Here is a 26,879-nt window from a genome sequence, read left to right as displayed (position 1 = left end):
GGCCGAGGCGGGCGGATCACGAGGTCAGGAAATCGAGACCACGGTGAAACCCCGTCTCTACTAAAAATACAAAAAAAAATTAGCCGGGCGTGGTGGCAGGCGCCTGTAGTCCCAGCTACTCAGAGAGGCTGAGGCAGGAGAATGGCGTGAACCCGGGAGGCGGAGCTGCAGTCAGCCGAGATTGCTCCGCTGCACTCCAGCCTGGGCGACAGAGCGAGACTCCGTCTCAAAAAAAAAAAAAGTTCTTATCCTAAAAATTCCTGAGAAACGGAAAGTATCATCAAAGTCTAGGAAATCTTGATGGTACGCAAAGACACACTGGTATACTGCATCCCAATATATGCTCAAAAATTAGAAACTTTTTCCCCATGTGAGGTGATATAGATTGAAATCAGAAAAAGGTACTTCCTCCCACAGACCATCCTCTGGTGCTTCTACTAGGCAAAGGTCCTTGGTATGGACGGACCACATGCCCAACTGAATATTGCTGTCCTTTTGATGTTTTCTGCCCTACTTATCATTACCTACCATTAAGTGATATGGTACACTTAAGAAATACATGGAGGAATACAGGAATGCACATTCCAACTTTTGTTCTAAATGCATCTTCTGATCTAGTTTCTAAAATACTCCTCCCTCTTCCATGTTAAACTGATTTGCAGGTAAGTGCTGAAAACAAACAAACAAACAAAGTAAATAAAGGTAAAAACTGCCCCTAGCCACAAAACTTCAAAGCCTTGTTTTCTTTCTCTAACTTCTCCCATTCTTTTATCTACAACTGCAAACTTGGGCTGGTCTTTCAGTTATACAAAAAAGATCCTAAATTTCTCTAATACATAGTTTTCTATATCCTGCCAAAGAAGGTATCTGTGACCTATCACTGAGCTGTAGGAACTTAATTTACATGCAGTCTGGGATTCTGTTTGTCATCATGCTTCTACATCAATCCAATCAAGTACTGTATGTTGATAAAAACACCAAGAAGCAGCAGCAATGCCACTGTTTATTTCATTAATTCCTAGGGCTGCCTTGGACTACTTCCCCAAAATACCAGTCTTTCACTAGGTCCCCCTAAGTCCATTCTGAACACATAGCAGGCACAATTAAATAAGTTAAAGAATGGCCCAGGGAATAGTCAACCTTATTAAGATTATAGATGTGGCGCGGTGGCTCATGCCTGTCATCCCAGCACTTTGGGAGGCAGAGGCAGGTGGATCATGAGGTCAGGAGTTCGAGACCAGCCTGGCCGACATAGTGAAACCCTATCTCTACCAAAAATACAAAAATTAGCCCGGCATGGTGACACGCCTGTAGTCTCAGCTACTCGGGAGGCTGGGCTGAGGCAGGAGAATCGCTTGAACCCAGGAGGCGGAAACTGCAGTGAGCCAAGATTGCGCCACTACACTCCAGCCTGGGCAACAGAACGACTCCGTCACAAAACAAAACAAAGATTACAGATGCATCCAAATCCTTAGGTTTTAAGGTCAGCAATTCCCTGGATGGAAAACCAGAGTACTACAAATTCTATAGTTCTTCTCAAAGTTCCGAAAGTATGCTGGTACATACCAACGTCATCTACACCACTGTCTATACAAACTATACAAGTATGTACAGGAGACCCTCACTTCATGATTTATCCCAGGAGTACACAGGGTCATACCAGTCACCAGTTGTCTTTTCAGAAGCTTATTGTCTCTATTCTTTGCCATCTCTGGCCAGGATAACCAAGTTGGGATGGACACTTGGCATTCTAAACTAGTCAACATTTAACTCTCTTTTTCCCTACCCCCTTCGCAGTCTATGATGCCTCGAAATTTCCCTTTGGTGAATGTGTTTGGCTGGGTGAGCCCAGCTATCTTAATTTCATTTTAACCCAAAATACCATAATGAGACCACATATTGGCCACTTGAGGTTTTATGTTGGAGTTTTAAAGAAGCCAATTCAAAGTGGCACTGGGAAAGCAGAGGACTGAAAGCACAAACTGTAAAGAAAAACAATGTTACAAATCTGTCCTGGGTCAACAGAACCCCAAAAACAGATGAAGGAATCTGTCTCCAGACCAAAGACAATAAAGTGGGAAATGAGAAGAGGTAGAGACCATTTAGGAACTTATTAATCAGACATAGACATTTCCTCCCTCTAGTTAGCCAGGCTTTTCCAAGAAAGGAAAGCAGATACCAAAAATCTTCACCGGCTGGGCGCACGCCTGTGATCCCAGCACTTTGGGAGGCCGAGGCAGGCGGATTACTTGAGGTCAGGAGTTCGAGACCAGCCTGACCAACATGGTGAAACCCTGTCTCTACTAAAAATACAAAAAAATAGCCAGGCATGGTGGTGGGTGCCTGTACTCCCAGCTACTCGGGAGGCTGAGGCAAGAGAATCACTTGAACCCAGGAAGTGGAAGTTGCAGACAGCCAAGATCATGCCATTGCACTCCAGCTTGCACAACAAAGCAGGACTCTGCCAAAAAAAAATAAAATAAAATCAATCTTCACCAAAATGATGTTAGTCTGAAACTGGTGTATGCTGTATCTCCATTTTACCAGCTCTGGTGTGGTAGTTACTGGAGTTTCCATGTGCTCTGCATTCTACTAACGCAGAGTTAGACATCAAAGGAGAAAATGAAAAAGGAAAAAAGAAAAAGCCAAGAACAGAGAAAATAAAGCTTAAAAGTGGTAGTTTAAAACACACATGCACACACACACAAACATAAGATTCCTTACTAAAGTACTCATCTGTACATACAAATATGAAATCACAGATTAAACTGTAGTCTCCTCCTGGAAACTACTGCCTTCACTGCCAGCTAGGTCCCAGTGATCACAGCTACGCTTCTCAGGCAGGAGGGAAAAGAGGCCTGGTAGCAGAATACTTGTTTTTAATGGGAAGGACAGAGAAACCACATAAGGTGTTCATAAAGTCCAAATGAATTAGAACACTGGTTCTTCACTTGGTCTTCAAACTGTTAATATTTATCACCTGACCACTTCTGTAACTCCCACATCTGTGCCAAGCACAATCCTTATTCATTACGTTATACAACCGGAGACAGGTCTTGGCTCAAATGTCCACCCCTCAGAGAGTCCTCATTCACTGCAGAGATGAGGTGGCTTGTTCAGGAATCTACTTAGAGGGTTTATTTTTATTTTTATTTAAGACAGGGTCTTGTTCTGTTGCCCAGGCTATATGTAGTCCAATAGCACAATCAGGTCTCACTGCAGCCTCCAGTTAACTCCTGGGCTCAAGTGATCCTCCTACCTCAGCCTCCCAAGTAGCTGGGACAATAGGTGCATGCCACCAGGCCCAGCTAATTTTTAAAATTTTTTTTCAGTAGAGACAAGGTCTTGCTATGTTGCCGAGGCTGGTCTCGAACTCCTGGGCTCAAGCAATCTTCTCATCTCAGCCTCACAAAGTACGGGGATTACAAATGTGAGCCACTGCTCTCGGCCTACTTAGAGGGTTTATTTACTAAAACTTCACAAGAGACACAAGGAAAGGAATTCACAGCAAAACTCAGACTGGCCACTAAGCAGCAGGGGGTGAGGGAGAGAGGTCAATAAAGGCTTACTGTGAGAACACCAAATCACCCAATGCCCTGTTCTCAGATCAGACAGCCATCACAGGCAAAAGGGACATCATGGCATTTAATTAGTGCTCCAGCACTGACCTTTAAGTGGCATTTTCAAGAATCACTTTCTTGGAAAAGTGTACTGTATTGGCCATACTTGGAGACCACCATAGTCAAGATCCTTTTTTTTTTTTTTCTATATATAGACAGGGTCTTGCTGTGTCACCTAGGCTGGAGGGCAGTGGTGCCATCATGGCTCACTGCAGCCTCAGCCTTCCTTGCTCAAGTCATCCTCCCATCTCAGCCCACAAGTAGGTGAGACTACAGGTGCGCATCACCATGCCTGGCTGATTTTTTTGTTTTTGTAGAGATACGGTTTTGCCATGTTGCTCAGGCTGGTCTCGAACTCCCAGGCTCAAGCAATCCGCCCAGCTCAGCATCCCAAACTGCTTGGATTACAGGCATGAGCCACCATGCCCTGCCAGTCAAGATCTTAAAATAGCTTTCCCACCTTCATCAAAATCCCAGGACCACAGGTCCAGATTATCTTCATGCCATACTGCCAAAGAACTAAGAGAAAGAGAAATGGAAGGCAGGGAGTCCCCAAGTCCTATAAACAAGCAGATATGTTTTGCGACTAGAACTTATCACTGCACAGTAAAGGTCCATCTCAGAAGTATTTTCTTTCTTCTCCTGTTACTGGCTGAATGTTTCTGAAACCCTGAAATTAATGTTGAAACCCTAACCTCCAACGTCATGGTATTATTAATAGGAGGTGGGGCCTTTGGGAGGTAATTAGGGTTAAATTAAGTCATGGGGGTGTGCCCCCGTGATGGGCTTAGTGCCCTTATAAGAGCAAGAGCAGGGGGCGCTGGCTCACGACTGTAATCTCAACACTTTGGGAGGCTGAGGTGGACAAATGGCTTGAGGTCAGGATTTTGAGACTAGCATGGCCAACATGGTGAAATCTCGTCTCTACTAAAAATAAATAAATAAATAAATAAATAAATAAATAAATAAATAAATAAATAAAATTAGCTGGGCGTGGTGGCGTGGACCTGTAATCCCAGCTACTCAAGAGGCTGAGGCAGGAGAATCACTTGAACCCGGGAGCTGGAGGTTGCAATGAGCTGAGATTGCGCCACTGCACTCCAGCCTGGGTGACAAAGCGACACTCTGTCTCAAAAAAAAAAAAAAAAAAAAAAAGAAAAAAAAGAAAAGAAAAGAAGAGCAAGAGACATAAGAGGCTAAGAGGGCACTAATTGGGGTGGTAGACCAGCAAGAAGACAGAAGACAGTTGCCTACATGCCAGGAAGATGACTGTCACCAAGAACCCGATCTGCCAGCATTTTGATCTTGGATTTCTCACCCTCCAGGACTTCAAGAAGTAAATGTTTGTTGTTTAAGCCACCTCGTCTATGGTATTTTGTGACAGCAGTCCAAGCAAACTAACACACTCCCCTGGCCTCAAGCATTTTAACCTTTTCTCCATTCAGTAATACTTTTTTCATAGGAGGGCACATATACATAAAACATCAATCTATGGTATAACTTAGAAGCAGCCCCTCAGGTAATCTGGATATACTCTGCAGCCCAGTTGAGTGTAAATGTATAAATCTAGTAGTTCTCAAACTTCAGTGTTCATCAGAATGGCCTAGAGGACTTGTTACAACATATTGCCAGAGTTTTGGATTCAGTAGGACTGGCCAAGGGTCTGCGCTTCTAAACAGGACCTAGTAATGCTGATGCTGGTGGCGAGGGACCACACTGAGAACCACTGCACTAATCCACTTCTCAAGCTGGAACAACAGGTGCTGTGTGTGTGTGTGTGTTATTATTTTTTGAGACGGTGTCTCGCTCTGTCGCCCAGGCTGGACTGCAATGGCGTATTCTCGGCTCACTGCAACCTCTGCCTCCTGGGTTCAAGCAATTCTCCTGCCTCAGCCTCTTGAGTAGCTGGGACTACAGGCATCCGCCACCATGCCTAGCTAATTTTTGTACTTTTAATAGAGACAGGGTTTCACCATGTTGGCCAGGATGGTCTCGATCTCTTTCTTGACCTTGTGATCCGCCCACCTTGGCCTCCCAAAGTGCTGGGATGACAAGCATGAGCCACCGCACCCGGCCTGTGTGTGTGTTTTAAAGCACTGATAGGCCGGGTGCAGTGGCTCACGCCTGTCATCCCAGCACTTTGGGAGGCTGAGGTGGGTGGATTACCTGAGGTCAGGAGTTCAAGACCAGCCTGGCCAACGTGGTGAAACCCCGTCTCTACTAAAAATACAAAAATTAGCCAGGCGTGGTGGCACACACCTGTAATCCCAGCTATTCGGGAGGCTGAGGCAGGAGAATTGCTTGAGCCTGGGAGGCGGAGGTTGTAGTGAGCTAGATCGTGCCACTGCACTTCAGCCTGGCCGACACAGCGAGACTCTGTCTCAGGAAAAAAAAAAAAAAGCAAGCAAGCTAGCCCTGATAGCTGGCATAGTGACACGTGCTTGTAGCTCAGCTACTTGGGAGGCTGAGGAAGGAAGACTGCTTGAGGTCAGGAGTTTGAGAGTGGGTTATGATTGTGCCTGTGGATAGCCACTGCACTCCAGCCTGAGAAACAGAGAAAGACCCAGTCTCTAAACAAATTTTAGTTTAAAAAAAAAAAAAAAAAAAAGCATTACAATAACTCAGATGTAGCTAAAAACTAGGGAAAATTTTGAATTCGGTAAAGACCAATATTAGCTTTAACCACTCAATTCTATCTCTCCTGAATTGAGAAGCAGGGCCAGTGGGAACCTGGGGTCCTGGGTGGGGGGTGCTGTCAAGAACTTCCATGGTAGTGCTGCCATCTTCCTACGTCACCCTTCTGGCCTCCTGGCTGGAGCAGGGTGGTAGCATTCCAGGGGTGCTGGGTGCAGGGGAGGAGAATGTGAGGTAGATTGGTGGATGCATAGGAGGCAGGTGGGAATAGTGGTATCAACTCTCCTGGAAGCTTGCTTCTGAAAAGGACGGTTGGAGAGTGGGAGAGATAGTTGTGGGATTGACCAATCAGGAGTCACGTTAGAATTGTATCTGATAAACGAATAGTACTTTCACATATCTAATATTTACTATAGCTTCAAGGTATATATTTTTCCTCATTATATAGTTGAGAATACAGATTCAGAGAAGTGACTTAGCTAAAGTCATAGTGCCCTAAGAGAACTTTAAAGCTAGGTTTTAAGAGATGACTCTGCTATGAAACTTTGTATGTGGCACTCAACTTTATGTGTTCATTTCCCCCAAGTGGCAAATTAAGACAATAATCCGCCAGGCGCGGTGGCTCATGCCTGTAATCCCAGCACTTTGGGAGGCCGAGGCGGGCAGATCACGAGATCAGCAGATCGAAACCATCCTGGCTAACATGGTGAAACCCCATCTCTACTAAAAATACAAAAAATGAGCCGGGCGTGGTGGCGGGCGCCTGTAGTCCCAACTACTTGGGAGGCTGAGGCGGGAGAATGGCGTGAACCCGGGAGACGGAGCTTGCAGTGGACCAAGATCGCGCCACTGCACTCCAGCCTGGGCGACAGAGCGAGACTCCGTCTCAAAAAAAAAAAAAAAAAAAAAAAAAAAGACAATAATCCCTGCCTCTTCAGCAAGTGCTCCAAGTTTCTGGAAAAGTAATATCACTCTGCATATATTTTCATAATTCAAGTCACTTTCACTCAGATCAAAGTGAAAGACTCTGGCTGGGTGCAGTGGCTCACACCTGTAATCCCAGCACTTTGGGAGGCCAAGGCGGGTGGATCACAAGGTCAGGAGTTCAGGACCAGCCTGGCCAACGCAGTGAAACCCCATCTCTACTAAAAATACAAAAATTACCTGGGCGTGGTGGCGGGCGCCTGTAATCCCAGCTACTCAGGAGGCTGAGGCAGAAGAATCACTTGAACCCAGGAGGCAGAGGTTACAGTGAGCTGAGATCGCACCACTGCACTCCAGCCTGGGCAACAGTGCAAGACTCCGTCTCACAAAAAAAAGAGAAAAAAAAGTGAAGGACTGTATCTTAAAGCCTGAATCTCACTCTCAACCCCAAAGATCCCTGTTGAGAAAGAGAGGACCGGGGACCAAAGGACCGGATGCTGCCAGTTCTCACCAATGGAATCACAAGGCAGCTATAAACCAAGTGCCATGGCCATTCATCAGAAATCCAAAACAACAAAACCCTAAATGGAAGGGATGGAAAGGACTGACAGGACAGAGCTCTAGGCACGATGTCAAATTCTAACTAATGGCTTTTCAGTCTTTCACCCCATTTAAGAGTTTCAGGCTATTGTAAAAATAATGTCCTAAACAATCTTGGTGCCTGAGTAATTTATTTTGGAGAAGCAAAATTAGTATTTTAGACTGTAATACCTTTGAAGAGTCAGACAAACCTTGTCTACCTTGTCAGACAAACCCAACTCTACCTTTTACCAGCTATTTTCCCTAGGGCAAATTTCTTATCTTACTCTATTTCCCCATTTGTAAAGTAGGAAGATTAATAATAGAACCCACCTCCTATACAGTTTTGAAGATTAAATTAGGAAATTCATCAAGAGGACTAAGCATAATGCTTAGCACATAGTAAGTACTCAAATGCATGGCGGCCATCATTTGAAAGTCAGGATCCTTGCTAGGCACAGTGGCTAACGCCTGTAATCCCAGCACTTTGGGAGGCCAAGGCCAGCGGATCACCGGAGGTCAGGAGTTCGAGACTAGCCTAGCCAACATGGTGAAACCCCATCTCTACTAAAAATACAAAAATTAGGCTGGGCGTGGTGGCTTATGCCTGTAATCCCAGCATTTTGGGAGGCCAAGGCGGGTAGATCACGAGGTCAGGAATTTGAGACCAGCCTGGCTAACATGGTGAAACCTCATCTCTACTAAAAATACACAAATTAGCCGGGCGCAGTGGAAGGTGCCTGTAATCCCAGGTACTCAGGAGGCTGTGGCAGGAGAATCACTTGAACCTGGGAGACGGAGGTTGCAGTGAGCTGAGATCACACCACTGGACTCCAGCCTGGGCGACAGAACAAGATTCCATCTCAAAAAAAAAAAAAAAAAAAAAAATCAGCCAGGCGTGGTGGCGCATGCCTGTAGTCCCAGCTACTCAGGAGGCTGAGGCAGGAGAACCCCTTGAACCCACGAGGCGGAGACCGCAGTGAGCTGAAATCGCGCCACTGCACTGCACTCCAGCCTGGGCGACAGAGCAAGACTCCGTCTAAAAAAAAAAAAAAAAAAAAAAAAGTGAGGATCCTGGTGAGGATCTGTGACCCAAGAACAGATAAACTACCTACAGAATTGTTCTCCAAAAGCTTTGTAATATGGTTCTCTTTAGCAGCCTAAATTCCCAAACAAGCAAAATGTTAGAAATCTGCAGACTAGAAGCCGGTTATCCAAACCTAAATTACCAAGAGTTTCACATAACGCTAGATCAACCTGTGAACTCCAACACCTTAGGACCAGAACAGAATGTTGTCCAAAGGGCAAGAGAAAAAGACATACATATTTGCCAAAGAGAGACAGTAATAAACCAATTCCCAGCATTTCTGCCCTGTTCTCTAAGGACAACAGAAAGCAATAATGTCTACCCCAGACAGGAGAAATCACCGGGCAAGAAGAGCCCAAAGATATATCAGTTTCCTCCAAAAGGAAGCATCCAACACTATGTGGCCTTTAATCCTCTACCACGTGGCTGAACTTGCACTTTTCTTAAAGTCAAAGTACACGGCAGTTGAGAGTAAACAGCTGGGCCCAAAGGCATTCATGCCCGGCAAGCATGTTGTGACCTCAAAGAAAACATGAGGCAAAATAAAAACACCAAGCACACACCAAATGGGCTTTTAATTGACTGATATCACACCAACCCCCAAGCTCCCCTGGTGCTAGATCTTAAGGGGAAAGAAGGGTTCCTTTTAACAGAGACGCCTATAAACAAGCAAGCTGAAAACGAACAAGTTTAAGAGAGAAAAGCATACAAAAATCTTGGCTGCTAGTGATGAGCCATGGAAAATCATGAATGTGCCAGTGCCAAGGGAGGAGGAAGTCTAATATCTAACTTTGCAGACTTGGGAACATAAAAGCAACAAAGCCATAAGGAAGCCCAAATGCAAAAGAGAGAAAAAAAGGCACATGGCACATTTCCTCTTCATATGGGTAGCAATTCAAGCAGCGCTTTGGGCCTGCAGAGCACTTAGCTCAGTACCCAAAGCCCCTTAGTATTTGTATCAACATAACTTCCTGGAGGGTGACAAAAATCTGTCCTGGATTACTGGGTGATTTCTAATATGTACCATAACCAACACTAAGTCAACATTTTAGGGATCAAATTTCCTACTCTGCAGCATGTTGGAATGCATTCTTGGCATTAGACTTCTTCCCATTCCAGTCCACCCTTAGAAAATGCAGAAGCCACTGGGAAATAAAGACTCAACCTGTCCCAAGATAATATTCCAGCTATGCACAAGTGACTAACAAAAACAAACAGAAGTTCATTCAGATGTCCCTTCACATTTAGTAAAAAACTAATTTCATCCATTTAAATGGAGAGGAGGGGTAATTTCAGGAAGAATACTCAAGGCTATTAAGTCAATATTCACCCAAACTTGGATTCCTCTAAAACCTGGGATTGATCAGAGTTCAAGCCCCTAAATACCTGTAATCCATAGGAGGTTAACTATGGTGCCCAATTCTGAGTAACTGAAAACCCACTTTTGCAAAATGCCAAAATGGCAAGGCAAAAAAAGTGGAAGCAATATTTCTAAACTAGAATGTTTATCCAAGACTCCAGTACTTTCGGCAGGTCATGGACTATTATTTGAGGCGAAAAAAAAATGTCCGAGCACGGTGGCTCACACCTGTAATCCTAGCACTTTGGAAGGCCAAGGTGGGTGGCTCACCCAAGGTTGGGAGTTCAAGACCAGCCTGGCCAACATGATGAAACCCCACCTCTACTAAAAACACAAAAATTAGCTGGGCATGGTGGTGGGAGCCTATAATCCCAGCTACTCAGGAGGCTGAGGCATGAGAATCGCTTGAACCTGGGAGGCAGAGTTTGCAGTGAGCCGAGATTGCACCACTGTACTCCAGTCTGGGTGACAGAGTGAGACTCCATCTCAAAAAAAAAAAAAAAAAAAAGACTGCAGTACTTCTGTACTGGAGCAGTGTAACCAATCCTTCTCCAGGTAGAAGCATTACAGTGGCCTGGCACTGGACACGCCATGCAACTTCAGCTGTTAAGCATCCACTCATGATCCTTGACCAGTGAAGTGCCAAGGCCCAACCACAGATGGACCAGCAGGTAAAGAAACCAAAATCACTATATTCCAGAGGCTCCACAAGGATTAAGCATTGGTGAGTAGCATTTGTTAGCTGCTTGGCCATAGCAATCTAATAAAAAACAATTTTTTCTTTTTGTTTTTTCTGAGACAAGGTCTTGGCTCTATTGCCCAGGCTGGAGTGCACTGGCGTAACCATGGCTTACGACAGCCTCAACCTCCTGGGCTCAAGCGATCCTCCTGCCTCAGCTTTCTAAGCAAACTGGGACCACAAGGCACGTACCACCACATCCAGCAATTTTTGTGTCTTGTAGAGATGGGGTCTCGCTATGTCAATAGCCTGGTCCCAAGGCTGGTCCTGGGCTTGGGCAATCCTCCCACCTTGGCCTCCCAAAGTGCTGGGATTACAGGTATGAGCTATCACGCCCGGCCAAAAACAGTATTAAAGGCCATTTCTATGAATAAATGGGCAGACTGCGTATGTGAGTAACTTACCTAACCCATCAACCTCAACATAAGGTCTAACACAAGCAACTTGACTTGAGCACAGCTCCCAGCTCTTCAGAAATAGCAGCCTAAGAGTCCCAACAGGTACTTCATCGCTCTTGTTTTAAGAAAGGTCAACTAACTCTGCCAAGACAGAAAAGGTCCAGACTCACCAACAAAGTTGAACCACCATTACTACAGAGCTGTCCAGGGCACACAACTCTGAAGGTGACATGACCTTCCAAATCCAAATTTACTAGAAAAGTGCCCCTAAACTAGCCAAGAACTTAACAGTCTGTACCAAAGGCTCTACCTGACCACAAGAACCACTAAGACCCTGGAACCACTCTTTCAGGGAGTTTTATGATTAGACTCCAAATTCTCAAAGTCATTGGAACACTGAGACGACTACTGGTCTGGAGATGGATGTGCAATGTGGATTCTATCAAACCCATGGAACTTAAGAATAGCATTATGAAAAGGCAAATTAGTATTCTAAGTTTCTTGAACATTTAGCTTCACAAAAAAAGCCTCTGAAAAGCTGTCCCAGGTTAACCCTGCCAAACTGATTGAACTTTTTCCTCTAATTCCTTCAGCTCACATATTTAGTGTGGTCTATATCCATTTATGAAACCTTGCTTTTCAAGTTTTCCAGATGTGTGCACATAAGCATCCTGCCTAAGAAAACTAAATGCCTCTGAAGGAGATATTGTTTCTACCTTTTAAATCTCTTCCTAGTACCTAGCTGGTGTAATCACACAGGGCTATTTCCCATCCCCATTGGAATTTCCAGATCTCTCTGACTTAGAAACAATGCTCTCAGCAATAAGTCTGAAGTTCCTAATACCCTCACTACCAACATACTGGGAAAGGACCACGCAATATTAAGCAACCTATGTCAGTGCCAATCCAAGTTTTTGTGTTTTGTATTAAAACAAGCTGATAGTCTTTGGTAGTAAGTTAGCTGAACCTAAAAATCATAGTCAGGACCATAATTACATTCATATTCCCTGCTACTATATAAACAGCTAAGTCAAAAGGACACTTCCAGGACTCTGGTCTAAAAAACACTTCTTATAAAGAAAACTGGTGTCAGAGTCAATGAATCTAGTTAAAAAACATTCTGAGAAGGCAAATCTGGTCATCTCACAAGGCTACCAAAGAAGAGGACCACAGACAAGACAGCTAAAATATTCATAGATTCTTCTTCTTCTTTCATAAAAACAATGTGTCACTGAAGGAGCCCAGATATGTTTTTAATCCTAAAATGGCAATTTCAAAAACAAAGACTGTATCTACTCACATAACCCTTCAAATAAGATGCAGTGAGTCCCCAAACATTTGGACTTTGTACTGACCCAGGAACAGGATGTAAAGGCATATTAATTTTATCATAAGTGATGCACAGAAGTCCAATAAAAACTGTATAAATAAACCCAGGCCATTGGGTAGTGGACTTATAATCCCAAGTCGAACAGCAAAAGTGAGGATAAAGATGACACTCAAGCTGCAGTATCTTTTTTCTCCTTTCGAATATTCCAGAAATGCAAACCCAAGCCAAAAATAATCTCACCAAACTACCCTTTAAACCTCAAAGTCTCATAAGCCAAGTGTCTGGGGTAATACTTACCTTACTATTGACAGTTAGGATCTTCTTTCCAAACTTCTATTTTCACTACAAAACTGCAATTGACTTTAACAGGATACCACATGCCCTGAACTTAGCATGCAGCCAGGGCCACAGAGGTTTCACTGCCAGGGCAGCATCTTTCCATTTCAATTTTTTTTTTTTAGATCACTTCTTATCTCCACACTCACTGCCCCCCAGCACTACCCTTTTCCTATCCCCAAGTCTTTTTCCCCAATGCTATTTTACTCCACCACATGAGGAGGCTAGCACTATCTTTGCTCAAAAACTGTTTATTAATTTGCCTGTCAAACATTCTATAGAACAGTTTACATCTTACTACAGAAACCTCCTGGGTACATATTGACAGCTCAGCAAGTATTTACACAAAGCTCTGAAACATTTGGTTCCTTCAGAGATGATAGAAGATGCTGTATCAAGCAGAGAATTATCAAACACTGTTCCCTCTGCCTTTTTCCCTCCTTTATAAAGGGAAGCTTCCTTCCTCTAATATACTTAAATTACACTTCTAAACTACTAAGCCAGGAAGAGAAAGAATAGAAATTCAGGTTTACTGGAGAAGAGAAAGAATAGCATTTCCAGGACCACGTGCAAAGCACACCATGTAGTTTTTTAAACCATAGCTATGAGAAACAACAAATGCACCTACGAAATTGACCCTGAAACACAGCTTTTCCTCTCCCAGTCTCAGGAACTTTTGCTTCTCTCTCAGCAAAACTTACAGGGCAAGTCCAGGCACTCAGATTACAACCAACTGCCCAAACCAGACCCAGACCTGCCCAAACACCGGGAGTCTGGAGAGCTTAATGCTGCCTCTCTCTCCCTACCCCTCCCCAAAAGCAGCAGAATATTAACACTGAACTTATGAATATCCATTCCTTACCCCAACCCCAAGTGCAAAAGCCTCCTGGGGATCCTGAAGCAACTATTTTTCAAATTTTGCTTTAATGACATCTACCTAACTTTCCAATGACTATTTAGTGTTTTAAAACCACCAGCCAGGTGGAATGACTAATGACAAACAGATTAACAGTTACAAGGCAACAGTGTGGTAGAGCTTTTTCTGTAAAGGTCCACAGACCACAATGGCACCCAACTGTTCAGAGCTTGTTCCTGTGAATCCCAGGAGAAAATAGCTTTGAGTTCCTTCAGCCCAGGGGAAGAGAGACCCCTGATTTAAGTACAGAAAGCTGCCCTCATAACAAGCCAGCTATGGAAGCACAGATGTGTAGCATCTTAGAGTGAGAAGGTCATGCAGACCAACTTCATTTTATTGATGTGGGAGAAAATGAAAAACAGAGAAAGCAAATGACCTGCCCAGGGTCACACAGCTTAATCTGGAGCTGTATGTGGAACCTAAACCTCCTCCTTCCTCCTCCTGTTGTGAGTCCTGTACTCTTTACCACTAATGCAACACACAACTCAAGTATGCATCAGTAATAACAACTTAAGTGTGCGTCAGTAATGATAATGACCAATCTAAACAACAAAAAACCCAGAGATAAAAGGAATCAGGACCCCATTCAAGCCCCAGGTATTACAGCTCACTGGCAGAAAAGAACTAGTCGGTGCCAATATATTTGAATACCACATTTTTACCGTATTTACAAGCTTCAGTTGCTTCTAGAATTTTGAGAGTTGAAGCCAATCAATACAACCTCTTGAGGGGCAGGAACAGGAAAGGGCCCTGCCCATTACTTTGTTAGCTTATTCCCACATTTTAAAAAAGTTCACTAACCTCTTTGCAAAAGGCCTACTGTAGACATTACACCTACAGGAGTCAATCCAACATATTAATGTTTAATACAATCCAAGACATCCTATTTCAGCAGGTGCTGCTTGTCATGGTTACTCATGTCACACACAAAGAAAGGAACCTAAAAAGTCCTCGCAGGGCCCAATACGCAAGAAGCCAAACTTGGTCCTGGCTGCTTTCTCTGTTCTCACACCACCATCTCAATCCTCATCACCCCAGTTCTCTCATGAACGGTAGAGAAACATGAAACCCCCACAACTAAAGTGCCATCTCAGTGTGGTTTTCCTGGTCCCTCCTACTTGAGAGAGCTCCAAGAGTCCTGTATTTCAGCCAGCCTAGAATTTCTGCCAGTAGGCATTCCCATAATAAATCTAGGATTCCTGTATCTGTTTCCCAGGAGTCAGAAATATCATTTGATGTTTCCATAGTAGAAACTAACAACCAAACTTCTACAATCAAATCCAACTTGTTCCTGGACTATTTATTGTATTTTATGTTTTACCTTGGTAAACTGGTACTACTCTCAAAGTATTATTGCTAAAAAGCGTCCCAATAAAAAGCCTTAAATCAACTTCATGTGTGTAAATAACCTAAAACTATATCATCAGTACCGGGATTCAACACTTGAGATACACTACTTATGAAAAGGAATAAAGTAAAAGTTTGTCTGAGATCTTCCCAGCTCCTCTGAAAAAGACATAGCCACAATACACACACTTACCTAATCTTTATTTCATAAGCGCAGAGTCAAATGAAAACGTTATCACCTTAGCTGTGTTAATTAAGTCTCTACAAAATATTCTTAATCTAAGACTGGGCCAGGGAAAGATGGGGACAGAGCAAGACTTTTTAATTTAAGAATGTTCAAGAGTAGAGCATCATGGTCTGAAAAGAGGTTTATCCTCAAGTGGCAAAGAGGAATTCAGAACAAAGTCTGAACCTACAACTCTCACCCAAACTACTACCACACACCTGAAGCAGTCCATAAAACTGGAAGCTGCACTGTCTCTTACACAACTGAATGCTCACCAGCCCATTCCCTGGATCTCTGGGGAGTAGACAACTGAGCTGAAATTAATTAGGAATCTATGTTGTGTGGGTCTAGTGATAATAAAAGAAATGAGAAAATTCATGCAAAGGCAGCACAGACAGGCTTCCAAACAGGGACTGTATCTATTCTCCTATCATCTACACAGAAAGTGTTCCATAATTTAATGACTGAAAAACAGAAATCATTATACCAAAAGAGTTGGCTTTTTCTTTAAAAACTTTGACTAAGTATTTCCAAACCAGCAGAATTCAAATCAATTTTGCTTTTAAATGAACCCTGACTTACCACCCCAAATGACTTATTCTAATAGTTTTCAAGAGGTAAAATTTTCAGCCAAAACCAAACAAAACAAGGGGAATGAGGGGAAAGAGGTTCAGACTATAGGATGACCCAGAGACAAGAGGATGCTGTCTTTTAAGACAAAACTTTTCCTCCAGACACTAGAAAAACAATGTAACATTTCCCTATTTCTTGTCCAGATGCAGAACATCATGGAAGATGTAGAATCTAGGCACAGAGCTCCAAGCCCACCATCTAACACAGCTAATTTCAAAATGCCCAGCTCAAAGGAAGAGTAGTAAAGTAGCTCTAGGATGGGCTGGGAATACAGCTAGTAAGTGAACAAAATTTCCTCCTAGCACAAAAGCGCAAGCGGTTTGGGAGGGGATGAATGGAGCTTCCCCCTCTTTGAAAACATGTATGACTCCACAGAATACTCAATATCCCTGACCAAAAGCACTGCTGACAGAGCATGATGAAGATGGAAGAAAAACAACAAAATAAAACAAGATAGAATAGTATAAAAAGGTACTTAGAAGTTGCAATTTCTAAGCAAATCTTAAGTGTCCTTCTAGGTCATATCTTCATATCTTGGAAGACAAGAAAAAAAGTGGAACATACATTAAAACGCAAAGGAATAAACTGGCCAGTCTCTATTTCAAAGCTCTAAAATGACTGATGACAAAACAGAAAACTAGACTTTTTTTTATTCCAGGAAAAAACAATTTCACCAAACCAAGCCTTTAGGAGAAAGTCCCTCAAGATCATGAAAGACACCAGCTTCCCTTTAAATTAAGCTGCTATTCCAAAGTTCAATTAACAAAAGTGTTAACAAGATTCAACATGTAAACAAAGAATGAGGCCAGCCTTCCACAAAACAGAACGCTTGAACCTAATACAAAATTCCTCAGAAAGCTCCCAGTTCTAAAAAAAAAATAACAAAAACTGTTTTCTCCCCCCCCATAAAGATCCCACATTTGCCACTCAATAAAAAGCCCAGTAAAATCATTTCAATTCTGCAAAGCAACCAGTGTCAAAATTACTCAAGACAAATGCATCTTCAGAGCCATCAAAGAAGTCATTTATACCATCAGGAAAGTCACAAAACCAAAACAAACAGCAAACCCATTGTAGAGAAAAAACTCAGCTACTGTTCTGACAACACAGAATTCATTTCAGGCTGCATAAAACATAACAAGCAAAATAAATCCAAGGTACAAGCAAAATGCCATTGCCTCCTCTTTTGTTTTGGGCACAATGTAACAAGGGCAGGCTGTCTCAGGCTTTGCTCCTGCTGATACACTATTGCTACTTAAACCTTCCTCCTCAAGGTCACAGCCAATTTCAGCTCTGGAATAAAAGGCAGATAGTGGCAGCGATGGTTTGGGTTATCACTGGCAGAAAAGCAGAGTGTAAAAGTTTATGAGCTCATCAGGATTGTTGTACCATTACATCAGAGGCAATTATAAATGGCCAAGAGCAGGAGATGGGGAGCCAATCAGATCACAGATAGGATGTCAACCTAAGACCAACTGTCTCCTGGCTTTGACAGAAGGATTTTACCTCCATAATTCAAATCCCAAACCAAAGCAATCTGCACTTACTACTCCAATCACTCAGCTGTTTACCAGCACTTCCAGGGAGAAGCCCAGGCCACTGGGCCGGCGGAGCCTAAGACAGGAGATGGCCCGGGCTGCCCTAGGTGAATCGCAGCCGGCCTCTAGCAGCTCCCAAGCAGTCCCCTGCCCTCCCCTCGAGGTCCCCCCAAGCTCTAGGGGCCCTCTTTGAAAGCACAGATGGGGGGCGACCCAGAGGAAGGCCGGGGGACGGAGAGGAGCGGCAGGTGAGCAAAGGAACCTTCATTCAACTCCTGGGCTCCTACCACTGCCTACACTCCTAACCTGAGCCCCCAGCACCCCCTCACCCCCGGGACCAGGCCCTTCCCCGCACACTCTGCCCCGCACCCCACCAAGACCCCTGGAGTTCGAAGGGACCAGGGGAGAGGAAAAAGAGGAGCAGACACGTCTGGGAAAGCCCGACACAAAGGCTGAAGGAGGGAAGGAGAGGAAGGCAGACAGGCAGCCATTTTAAGAGAGAAGAGCCAGACAATGGCAGCTCCCCAGCAGTGGGGGCCCGGGACTGAGGGGAGCCCAAGGCTGTGGCCCGCTCACCGCAGCCGCCACCCACCCCCAGGACCACGCTCGCCCCACCCCCTCCCCACTCAGCTGTGTACCTGAGGGGTCCGGGCGAGCGGCTGCCCCCCGCCGCCGCTGCTCCCGGGGCTCATGGGCGCGTGGTGGCTCCTTTGTTGGGCCCCTCCCGAGGCGGCCGCCGCCGCCGCCGCTGCCGCCGCCGCAGCCCCCCAACACTGCGAGGCCATGTCCGCCGGGCCCTTGCCGGCGCCCCCGTCCTGGGGCCCGCCACCGTAGTCGCCCCCGGGGTAGCCCTGGTAGCCCCGGGCCGAGCTGGGCGACGTGAGCAGTTGGTTGAGGGTGGGGGTGGCGGTGGGCTGGGGAGTTCCCCCGCCGGCCGCGGAGGGGCCGCCTCCCCCCATGGCCCCGAAGCGCTGCTGAGCGAAGGACGAAGACGACGAGGAGGCGGAGGCGCTGGAGGAGGGAGGCGGCTTGGAGCCGGCAGCCGCCGCCGCGCCGGAGCCCGGAGTGCCACCTCTCGGGGAGCTCAGCGCGTAGGCCGGGGCGGGCGGGGGGTAGGCGCTGCGGTTGGGGTAGTAGGAGTTGTACTGGTGGTTGGGGAAGCCGTGGTCGTGAGAGTTCTGCTGGGGCCCCGCGTAGGGCTCCAGGCCCCCGCCGCCGCCGCTCTGCAGCGCTGCCAGGCCAGGGCTTTGTTGTCCGCCATGTTGTTGGTGGAAGACGGCGGCCGCGGCGGCAGCGACGGCAGACGGGCTCCGGCCGTAGGGTTGCCCGAAGCCGTAGGCTGGGGGCGGCAAGGCGGCCGCGGCTGAGTGAGGAGGCGCCCCCACCCCATCGCTGCTGCCGCCACCGCCGCCGCCGGGCGGCTCCGTGAGGTTATTGTTCAGGGCGGGCCTAGGGCCCGCGTTCCCGTTCGAGTTCTTCAGGTCCGGCTCCGCGCCGGGCCCGCCGGCTCCGCCGCCGCCGCCACCCCCATTGCTCTCGGCCCCGTCCTGCAGCTCCTTTCCCAGCGGCTGCGGCGGCCCCACGGCGGGGCCCTCGCTTTCCTGCCCGGCGGCTGCCTTCATTTCCCCGCGCTCGGCCGCTGCCGCCGCCGCCGCCTCGCCCCCCGCCTCCTCCCGCTGCTGCTGCTCGGCTTTCTTCAGCTCCGAGGGCGGCGGCGGCGGCGGGTTGCCCAGGCTGCTGGCGGCGGCGGGGGCGACCTGCGCGGCCATGATCCCCGCTGTCTCGTCCGCGGAGAGACCCGGCCCTGTCTTCGTCGTCTCCCCCCCTCCCACCCCGCCCCGGGGCCGAGTCCCCCGGGCTGCCCTCCCCACCCGCCCGGGCGGGCCTCGCGGGGCTCCGCTGCTGCGCTGCGCTCGCTCCTCTCCCCCCCGCCCCGCCGGCTCAGGCTCCGGGCTGGCGGCGGCGGAGGAGGAGGAGGCGGCGGCGGCCGAGGCGCCGGCGGCTCAGCTGCTCCCGGCTCTGTAGGCTCGGGACCCGGCTCTCCCGGCTCATTCCCCCCAAGCCCTTGCCTGGGAATGAGGGGGGCGGTGGAGGCTCCGCTCCCCAGGGCCTGGCCCCGCTGTGACTCTCCGCTTTCTGCTGCCGGAGAAAGGAGGAGGGAGGGAGGGAGGGAGGGAGGCGAGGGGGAGGGGGCGGGGAGGGAGGGAGGGAGCGGGGGGAGGGGGACCCGGGACGGGCGGGCTGGAGGGCGCGCGGCAGCAGCCGGGGCGCTGGGAGCCAGAGTCAGAGCGCGGGCCGAGCCGGGCGCCCTGCCTCCCCTCGCCAGCCGCGGCTTGGGTCGAGGCTGCTGCGCGGCAGCGGGCGGGCGAGCAAGCAGTCGGCCGGACTGAGCGGCTAGAGCGCCCCACTCTCCTCCGAGTCCCCCTCACTCCGACACGAGGCTCAGCACTGCCATTTTACCCAGCGCCGTCGCGGCCGTCTGGCAAACCCGGAGTGGAGAGCGGAGCGGGCGCAGGCCGTGGAACGGACTCGCTCCCTTCCCCTCACAAAGGAGGAGGGGAGAGAACAAGCCGCGGCGGCGGCAGGCCCTCAGCAGCTTTCGCTAGGCAGCGCCGCCGCCGAAGGCTTCGGAGAAAACCCGGCCCGGAGCCCGCGCATCTCTGGAGCCTGCGCCGCCTCCCTCCCGGCGTCCCTATCCAGGTCTGTCCCCTCCCGGCCGTACCGAGGGGAGCGGGCAGCGTGAACTTTACCCGTGGCTGCAAAATTGGCCAGAGCCTGAGACCGCGGCCGCCTCGGCCCAGCCCTGACCCCCTGGCAGCGGGCCCGGTCCGTTGGCTGCTGCTTAGCACCTCTACAGCACTTTTCGTCTTCAAAGCCTTCTAAGGACCCCGCTAAAGACCCAACCTTTTTTACCCTCTTTGCAAGCCCGAAGGAATGACTGATCATTGTTCAGACGATTCGTTTCCCACTCGCCTGCCCTCATTAGCCGGTCTTTACAAGGCTCTGGGGGCATGAGGTCCGGATTATCCCCATTTTACAGAATTGAAAGAGAGGGGAGGGAACTGCCTGTCACTTAAAGTCAGAGGGCAGAGGAGGGTGACTTTAAAAAGAAGTGGAGTCACCAAAGCTGCCTTCGGTCTACTTGCCTTTAAAAAAAAAAAAAAGTCAAGTTGTGAGCACATTCAACAATGGGATCAGAATATCAAAATGGATTTGAAGTCAAAACTGATCATCTCACCACTGACTTAAAATGGAGGCCACTGAAGTTGCTTTAGGAGCATAGAACAGTTACCCAGCAGCAGAACCTAAGTTTCTCACTCCCTCTTAAGAAAACTTAGCCTACAATGACCAGTAGCCCCAGTCTCCAAAGACAGTACCTTCTAATACTGAAAACCCACAGAAGAGGCTCCAGGGACTGCAGGAACCTGAGTGTTCAAACCATTACAGAAGAGAGATGCAGAAAATGGAAACCATTTTCTCCTTGAAGAAAAGGCACAGTCCAACAAGTCACTTAGAAAATGGATGCTTCTCAGATTTGTTTTCTATCCTGTAGCGTAAAGATTGTTTAAAGTTTACCGTTACATTCTAAGAGACCCCGATTGAGCTGGAGTTGGGTAAAAGGCCAGGTTTATGTGAAAAGATCGACACACACAGAAAGCTCCAGTGTTCTCCTGATCTACAGGCCCCACCAAATCCCAGCAGCAGCCTTTTCTTCCTCAGATTTACTCGGAATGTTCTGATATGACAGGCTACAAAAGCCAGAGGAGATTCCAGCTCCTCACCAGACCCAAGGCTGCCTTGGGAAAGGCCCAGGCCAGTGTTCCTAGACACCAGGATCCCTTTTCCCCCTCAGATTTTGTAAAGGGAGACTTCATGGCCACAGGACCATTATCTTAGATTATGCAGGGCCCCGGAGTGCTGGCAATGTCCCTGGTCACTATGAATAATTCCAAAGCCTGAACTCATTTCTCTTCCCAAGAAAACTTAGTGCATCCTACACCAAAAAGGCAAAACCTTCCTGTTAATCTAAGAGTGATGAGATTTAAAAAAAAAAAAATCCCACAGTTTTATTCTTCTCCCCTCCCCCGGCCTCAAGCCAAGAACCAAACCAGCCTACCAAGAAGATCCGACTGACTGGTATGGGCCAGTGCCCTCTTTTCACTCACAGTCCTCAGGGGCAACAACTCTCCCCGGTGCATTAGGTCCTAGAAACCAAATTATAGGCTGCCTCATAAATAGAGCTTGGCTATTTAATCAACTGCCCCTGAGCTGGCAAACAGTCCTGAGTCCTGCACACAAATGAGGATTTTTTTTACACGCAATTACTCTGCCATTTTCCTCAGAGCTGGGGTGTAATGGGAAACCTGGAGCCCAGTGAAAATCTGGAAGCTAGAATGGATTTCTCTCCAAAGAAAGCCCTCATCCCCTTTCTTCAATGGCTGTGAAATATGGAAAGCGCCAAAAATCTCCTTCCCTACACGTGGGCAAGCTGTTTTGAAAACAGCCACCATTTTTCTCTAGCAATAAGGTAAAGTGCACAAAAATCTATCCACCTGAGTTGGAGGACATAATGTGGAATTTCTCTACTTTTTTTTTTTTTTTTTTTTAATTCACTAGGGTTCTCTTCCACTTTTACCTTTAGAGCCCCACACCACAATCCCAGGAACTGTTGGGCTGAGGGAACTTTTTTTAGAAACTGGCCCATCAGCTTTCCCTAGGGGCAGTGGCAACGGGAAAGGGGGGGAGGGGAGGAGCTGGGCACGTGGCTGGCCCGAGCAGCGAGACCCCGGCTGGGGGCAGTGGGTCCTCCCTTCGGTGGAGTTTTCTCCCCCACGGCCCCTGCCTTTTAACCCCACACCCAGGCAGCTCAGGAATCCCGGCGCAGATTGGAGAACTAGGACTAGGACAGCGCTACCCTCGCGAAAGCGCCTCGGCCAACAGCCTGATGGCAAATATGGACTGAATCGTTGACATGGAAACCGGACTAAAGTCTCGCTAGCTCTCCCTCACAGGAGAGTTCTTATCGCCGTCCCCGACCGCACGGCACTTAGCAAACGCGGACTGGATCTGCGGCCTGGAGGATCAGGCGGAGTTTCTGGGCGTATTAACTCCAGCGGCAGAGCAGCCAAGGAAGGGGGCAGGGCTGCCAGGACAAACCGGCTGAAAATGGCAGAGGATGTGCTCCCATTTTATCCGGCTGCACAGTGTGCATGGATTGGGCCCGAGGACAAGGGAACAACCTATTAAAATCCAGAGAGTCAACTGCAAAATGTGGAACCGAGGCCTGGAGGGTTTGCTAGGAGAGGGAAACGTTTGCAGGGAAGACAGCCCTTCCTCTCTCGCAATTTGCTTCCCCTAAATGTCTGAAATACAAAACTCAAAACAAACAAGATCGGGCTCGGCTCCTTCCTCCACCCAATCCTTATGGGAGAAGTCGTCTTAAGCCCAGGGACCCTAGTGAGGGTTTGCTTAGGTTCCTAACTAAGGCGTGGAGAATCGCTGGAGCGCCAGGTTGTTGCCCCCACACGTTCCCGCCGCGGCACAGCAGCAGACACCCGGCAGAGCTCTCTCGAGTGCGAACTGGAGCTGCGAGTTTGAGCAAAAGGGCAACTATGTCAGTTGACGGAAGCCAGAAGCAGAGTTCAAAGCCTGGTGTGGATTTCCGTCTGGAGCTGTCTGTTCTTAAAGTTTGTAACTCCGTGTTAAGAAACAGCCCCAGCGGAGGCTTTGGGATCGGTGTGAAAGTCTAGCACTACCATCTGACAGCGAGCTGCAAAACTTTGGGCTGCATATTAAGCGAGGAAAGTGGATTGAAGCGAGAGTCAAGGCAATTCATTATGTTACCGGCTCCCAGACGGGAGCTGTAAAATACGAACTGGATCCGCACACGGAGAAAAATGGAATGAACTCGGAATGGCTCTTCGCGGTAAAACTGTGCCTGCCAAGGACCTAGAATCCCAAAGGAGCAAACCAGGAGGCCTCAAATTTGGTGGGCACACAATAAGTGCTTTTCTAGATCTTTTCCCCACTCATCTCAAACTCTTAAGCAATTTAGGGTCATTTATATTTCAGAATAAGGAACACATTTTGAGAAATGTTAATTTCTGAATGAGACTTTTTTCCCCCAAAGTAGCTGTGAAAAAAGCCTCAGGCGTAAGTCAACCCGCTTATTTTGTCTCGATATAAAATAAAAATTACCCTCACCACCACCTCCCCCAAAACTAAAATAAAAAATAAAATAAGTAAAAGTCCAGGCTGGTCTGGCTTGTGGCATGTTTCAAACAAAAATAACACCCAGGGCCAGTCTAATATAACGAAAAAGATACCAAGGCTTTCATATTCTCCTAAGTACAGCCTTACTCACCAGTCTCACTGGTGAGCTTGTTGACCAGTGAGCTTATTTTTGGGGAAAAGACTGAGTAAAGCTACTACTAATATATTTTTTAAAAACAACAAAAAAACGGGACTGGGGTTTTATAAAACCACTGGGCAGATCAGGAATTTGGATTTCTTATTTCTGCTGAGCTCATTGAAGATTTGTATTCACCAACTAATACAAAAAATGCTGTATGAAAAACCTACTTAAAGAGGCTTGCGCCGGGCGTGGTGGCTCACGCCTGTAATCCCAGCACTTTGGGAGGCCAAGGCAGGTGGATCACGAGGTCAGGAGATCGAGACCATCCTGGCTAACACGGTGAAACCCCGTTTCTACTAAAAATACAAAAAATTAGCTGGGCGTGGTGGCACCAGCCTGTAATCCCAGTCACTCGGGAGGCTGGGGCAGGAGAATCGGTTGAACCCGGGAGGCGGAGGTTGCAGTGAGCTGAGATGTTGTCACTGCACTCCAGCCTGGGCAACAGAGGGAGACTCCATCTCAAAAAACAAAAAACAAAACAAAACAAACATCTTGATAGCCTCTTCATAGTCAATCAAAAGAGAAACGTAACAATTTTTTACTTGGTACTTATTACACTAAGCTGTTTTTAGATCTGGAAGGCTAAGCACCAACAATATTACCAAGGTAAGGTCACCAATCTTAGCACAGAAAGCTATTGCCCAGGAACAGGAAAAGTCTGTTATCTTGGACTTCCCATGTTAAACCAATGTAGGCTGCCTTTGTTTTGTTTTGTTCTCTAAAACCAACCTAGGGAAATTTCACACATATAATATGATTATAAGGGAAGTTTTTGAGAGTTGACAAGAAAATCAGAAGGAAAAATCAAACACTGTATTCTAGGTGGAGATTTCTTTCAGCCCTTGCCTGCATAAAGCTTTCTTACACTGCCATTTTACTGAGTTAGGAAAAAGAGTCAGTGGGAAAGTTTCTCACAGCAACTCTGGAATGGATCTGGAATGGAGTCTTTTGTTCCAACACAAGTTCTGTAGAAGAGTTGGAAAAAGAAGAAAAAAAACAGTGTAAGCACAGACAAAATGGAGGGAGGCAGGCATGCAGTCCTATGAAATAGGATAGGTGGCTAAAAAAGCAAATGTGCTGTGTGTTCTCTGCCAAGCAACCACCTCAAGAGAATCCTCCAGCGTGATGATACTGGATGTTTTTGTATAAGAATCAAAGAAAATCCAAAGAAACCTATTAGGTATAAGACAGGAATTGAGTGGCCCCTAATGAAAAACATTCTGACTAGCTTTAATAGGGTTTAAACCCATCTATCCCTACAGAAAATGCCTATTCCCAAAGATAAAATGGACCAAACCAAAAAGTCAGGCGTGGGAGTGACTCCTATAGTCATAGTAGCAGTGTGGCACTCCACTCCAGTGAAATGCAGAACTTTCCAATGACACCAAGGGAAAGCTGCCAGGAAAAATCAGACTGAGTTTTGGCACTTTTCCACATTATCACTTTCTTCCCTGAAATTTAACAATATTGAAACCGGATTCAGAAGTCACCAGAGGGGTTGGGGGTAGGGACCAGCAGGTTGGTTCTTATTGGCCTACCCCTCCAAAAAGACTACTAGAGACCTATATAGAAGTATGTTGTTGCTCTTCTAGTCTTGCTGTGGGAGGGAGAGAACAGGAGACAATGGAGGAAATAATCCAGCACACTTCATCAAGCCTATCCAACAAGCCATTTAAAAGCAACACGGGAGGCCGAGGGTGGCAGATCACTTGAGGTCAGGAGTTCGAGACCAGCCTGGCCAACATAGTGAAACACCGTCTCTACTAAAAGCACAAAAATTAGCTGCGCATGGTGGCAGGCACCTGTAATCCCAGCTACTCAGGAGGCTGAGGCAGGAGAAAATCGCTTGAACTCAGGAGGCGGAGGTCGCAGTGAGCCGAGATTGCGCCACTGCACTCCAGCCTGGGCAACAGGATGAGACTCCGTCTCCAAAAAAAAAAAAAGCACGGAAACACACACACACCTCTACCACAATGTGTATTCATTAATATAACTCATCCGCAAAGTACACTCAAGAGCACACTGTGCTGGGCAACACTAGGCACTATTTTTGCCCCAAACACCAAAACCAGGATGGAGATTACACATTTTTACTAGTCCCTTTCGACTTCAGAACAAAGCCCAAGAGCTCATTGGGGTAGTTTTCTCCTAATCACTCACAGCTACTTAAAAATATGGATACTCTAATTAGCCGGGCGTGGTGGTGGCCGCCTGTAGTCCCGGCTACTCAGGAGGCTGAGGCAGGAGAATGGCGTGAACCCGGAAGTCAGAGCTTGCAGTGAGCCAAGATCGCGCCGCTGCACTCGAGCCTGGGTGACAGAGCGAGACTCCGTCTCAAAAAATTAAATAAATAAATAAATAAATAAATAAATAAAATATGGATACTCTGTCGAACAGAAACCCGAGTTTGTGGCTAATGTGTTTGCCCCTTTAGCCTAGATAAAGTTGGAAGTCCAAAGTGTTTAGAAAAGAGGAATTCTAGTTGACTCCACCACACGTACCTTCCAGTTCTTTATGAAGTAGTAGCCAATGTTTCCAAGGTGGAATCATAGGAGAGTGGAGGTACCACACAGCCTTCAGAAAGAAAATATTCTCTAGGAAAAAGCTTCAAGGTGAAGGAGGTTGCAACCTGATTGGCTACTGAGGGTTTTCAGGAGTCTATCATTATTAGTACAATTTGTCACTGATTGTAGAGAGGGTCAACAGAAACCATTTTATAAGCTTAACCAAGTAATGTAGACCAAGACCACAGTCTCTACCCTAAATACTCACCTTCCATGATGAAGCAACTTTACTC

General features: G+C 47.1%; 1 protein-coding gene across 2 annotated transcripts in view; it reads right to left on the bottom strand.

The window, feature by feature from the left end:
- ARID1A (AT-rich interaction domain 1A) overlaps window positions 1-19,822 on the bottom strand; it is an 86,702-nt gene extending 66,880 nt beyond the window's left edge. Inside the window, exon 1 of one of the 2 annotated variants that reach the window (XM_030805666.1) lies at window positions 18,306-19,822. In XM_030805666.1, coding sequence (XP_030661526.1) covers window positions 18,306-19,436 — 1,131 coding nt within the window. In that variant the 5' untranslated portion in view covers window positions 19,437-19,822. The remainder of the gene's footprint in view (window positions 1-18,305) is intronic. The other variant, XM_030805667.1, reaches the window with a different exon arrangement.
- Between the last annotated feature and the right edge of the window lie 7,057 nt (window positions 19,823-26,879).

Source organism: Nomascus leucogenys, chromosome 24, assembly GCF_006542625.1.
Source record: "Nomascus leucogenys isolate Asia chromosome 24, Asia_NLE_v1, whole genome shotgun sequence".
Classification (NCBI taxonomy): domain Eukaryota; kingdom Metazoa; phylum Chordata; class Mammalia; order Primates; family Hylobatidae; genus Nomascus; species Nomascus leucogenys.
The sequence above is the reverse complement of the archived record's forward strand: the minus strand, read 5'-3'. Positions and strand labels throughout refer to the sequence as shown.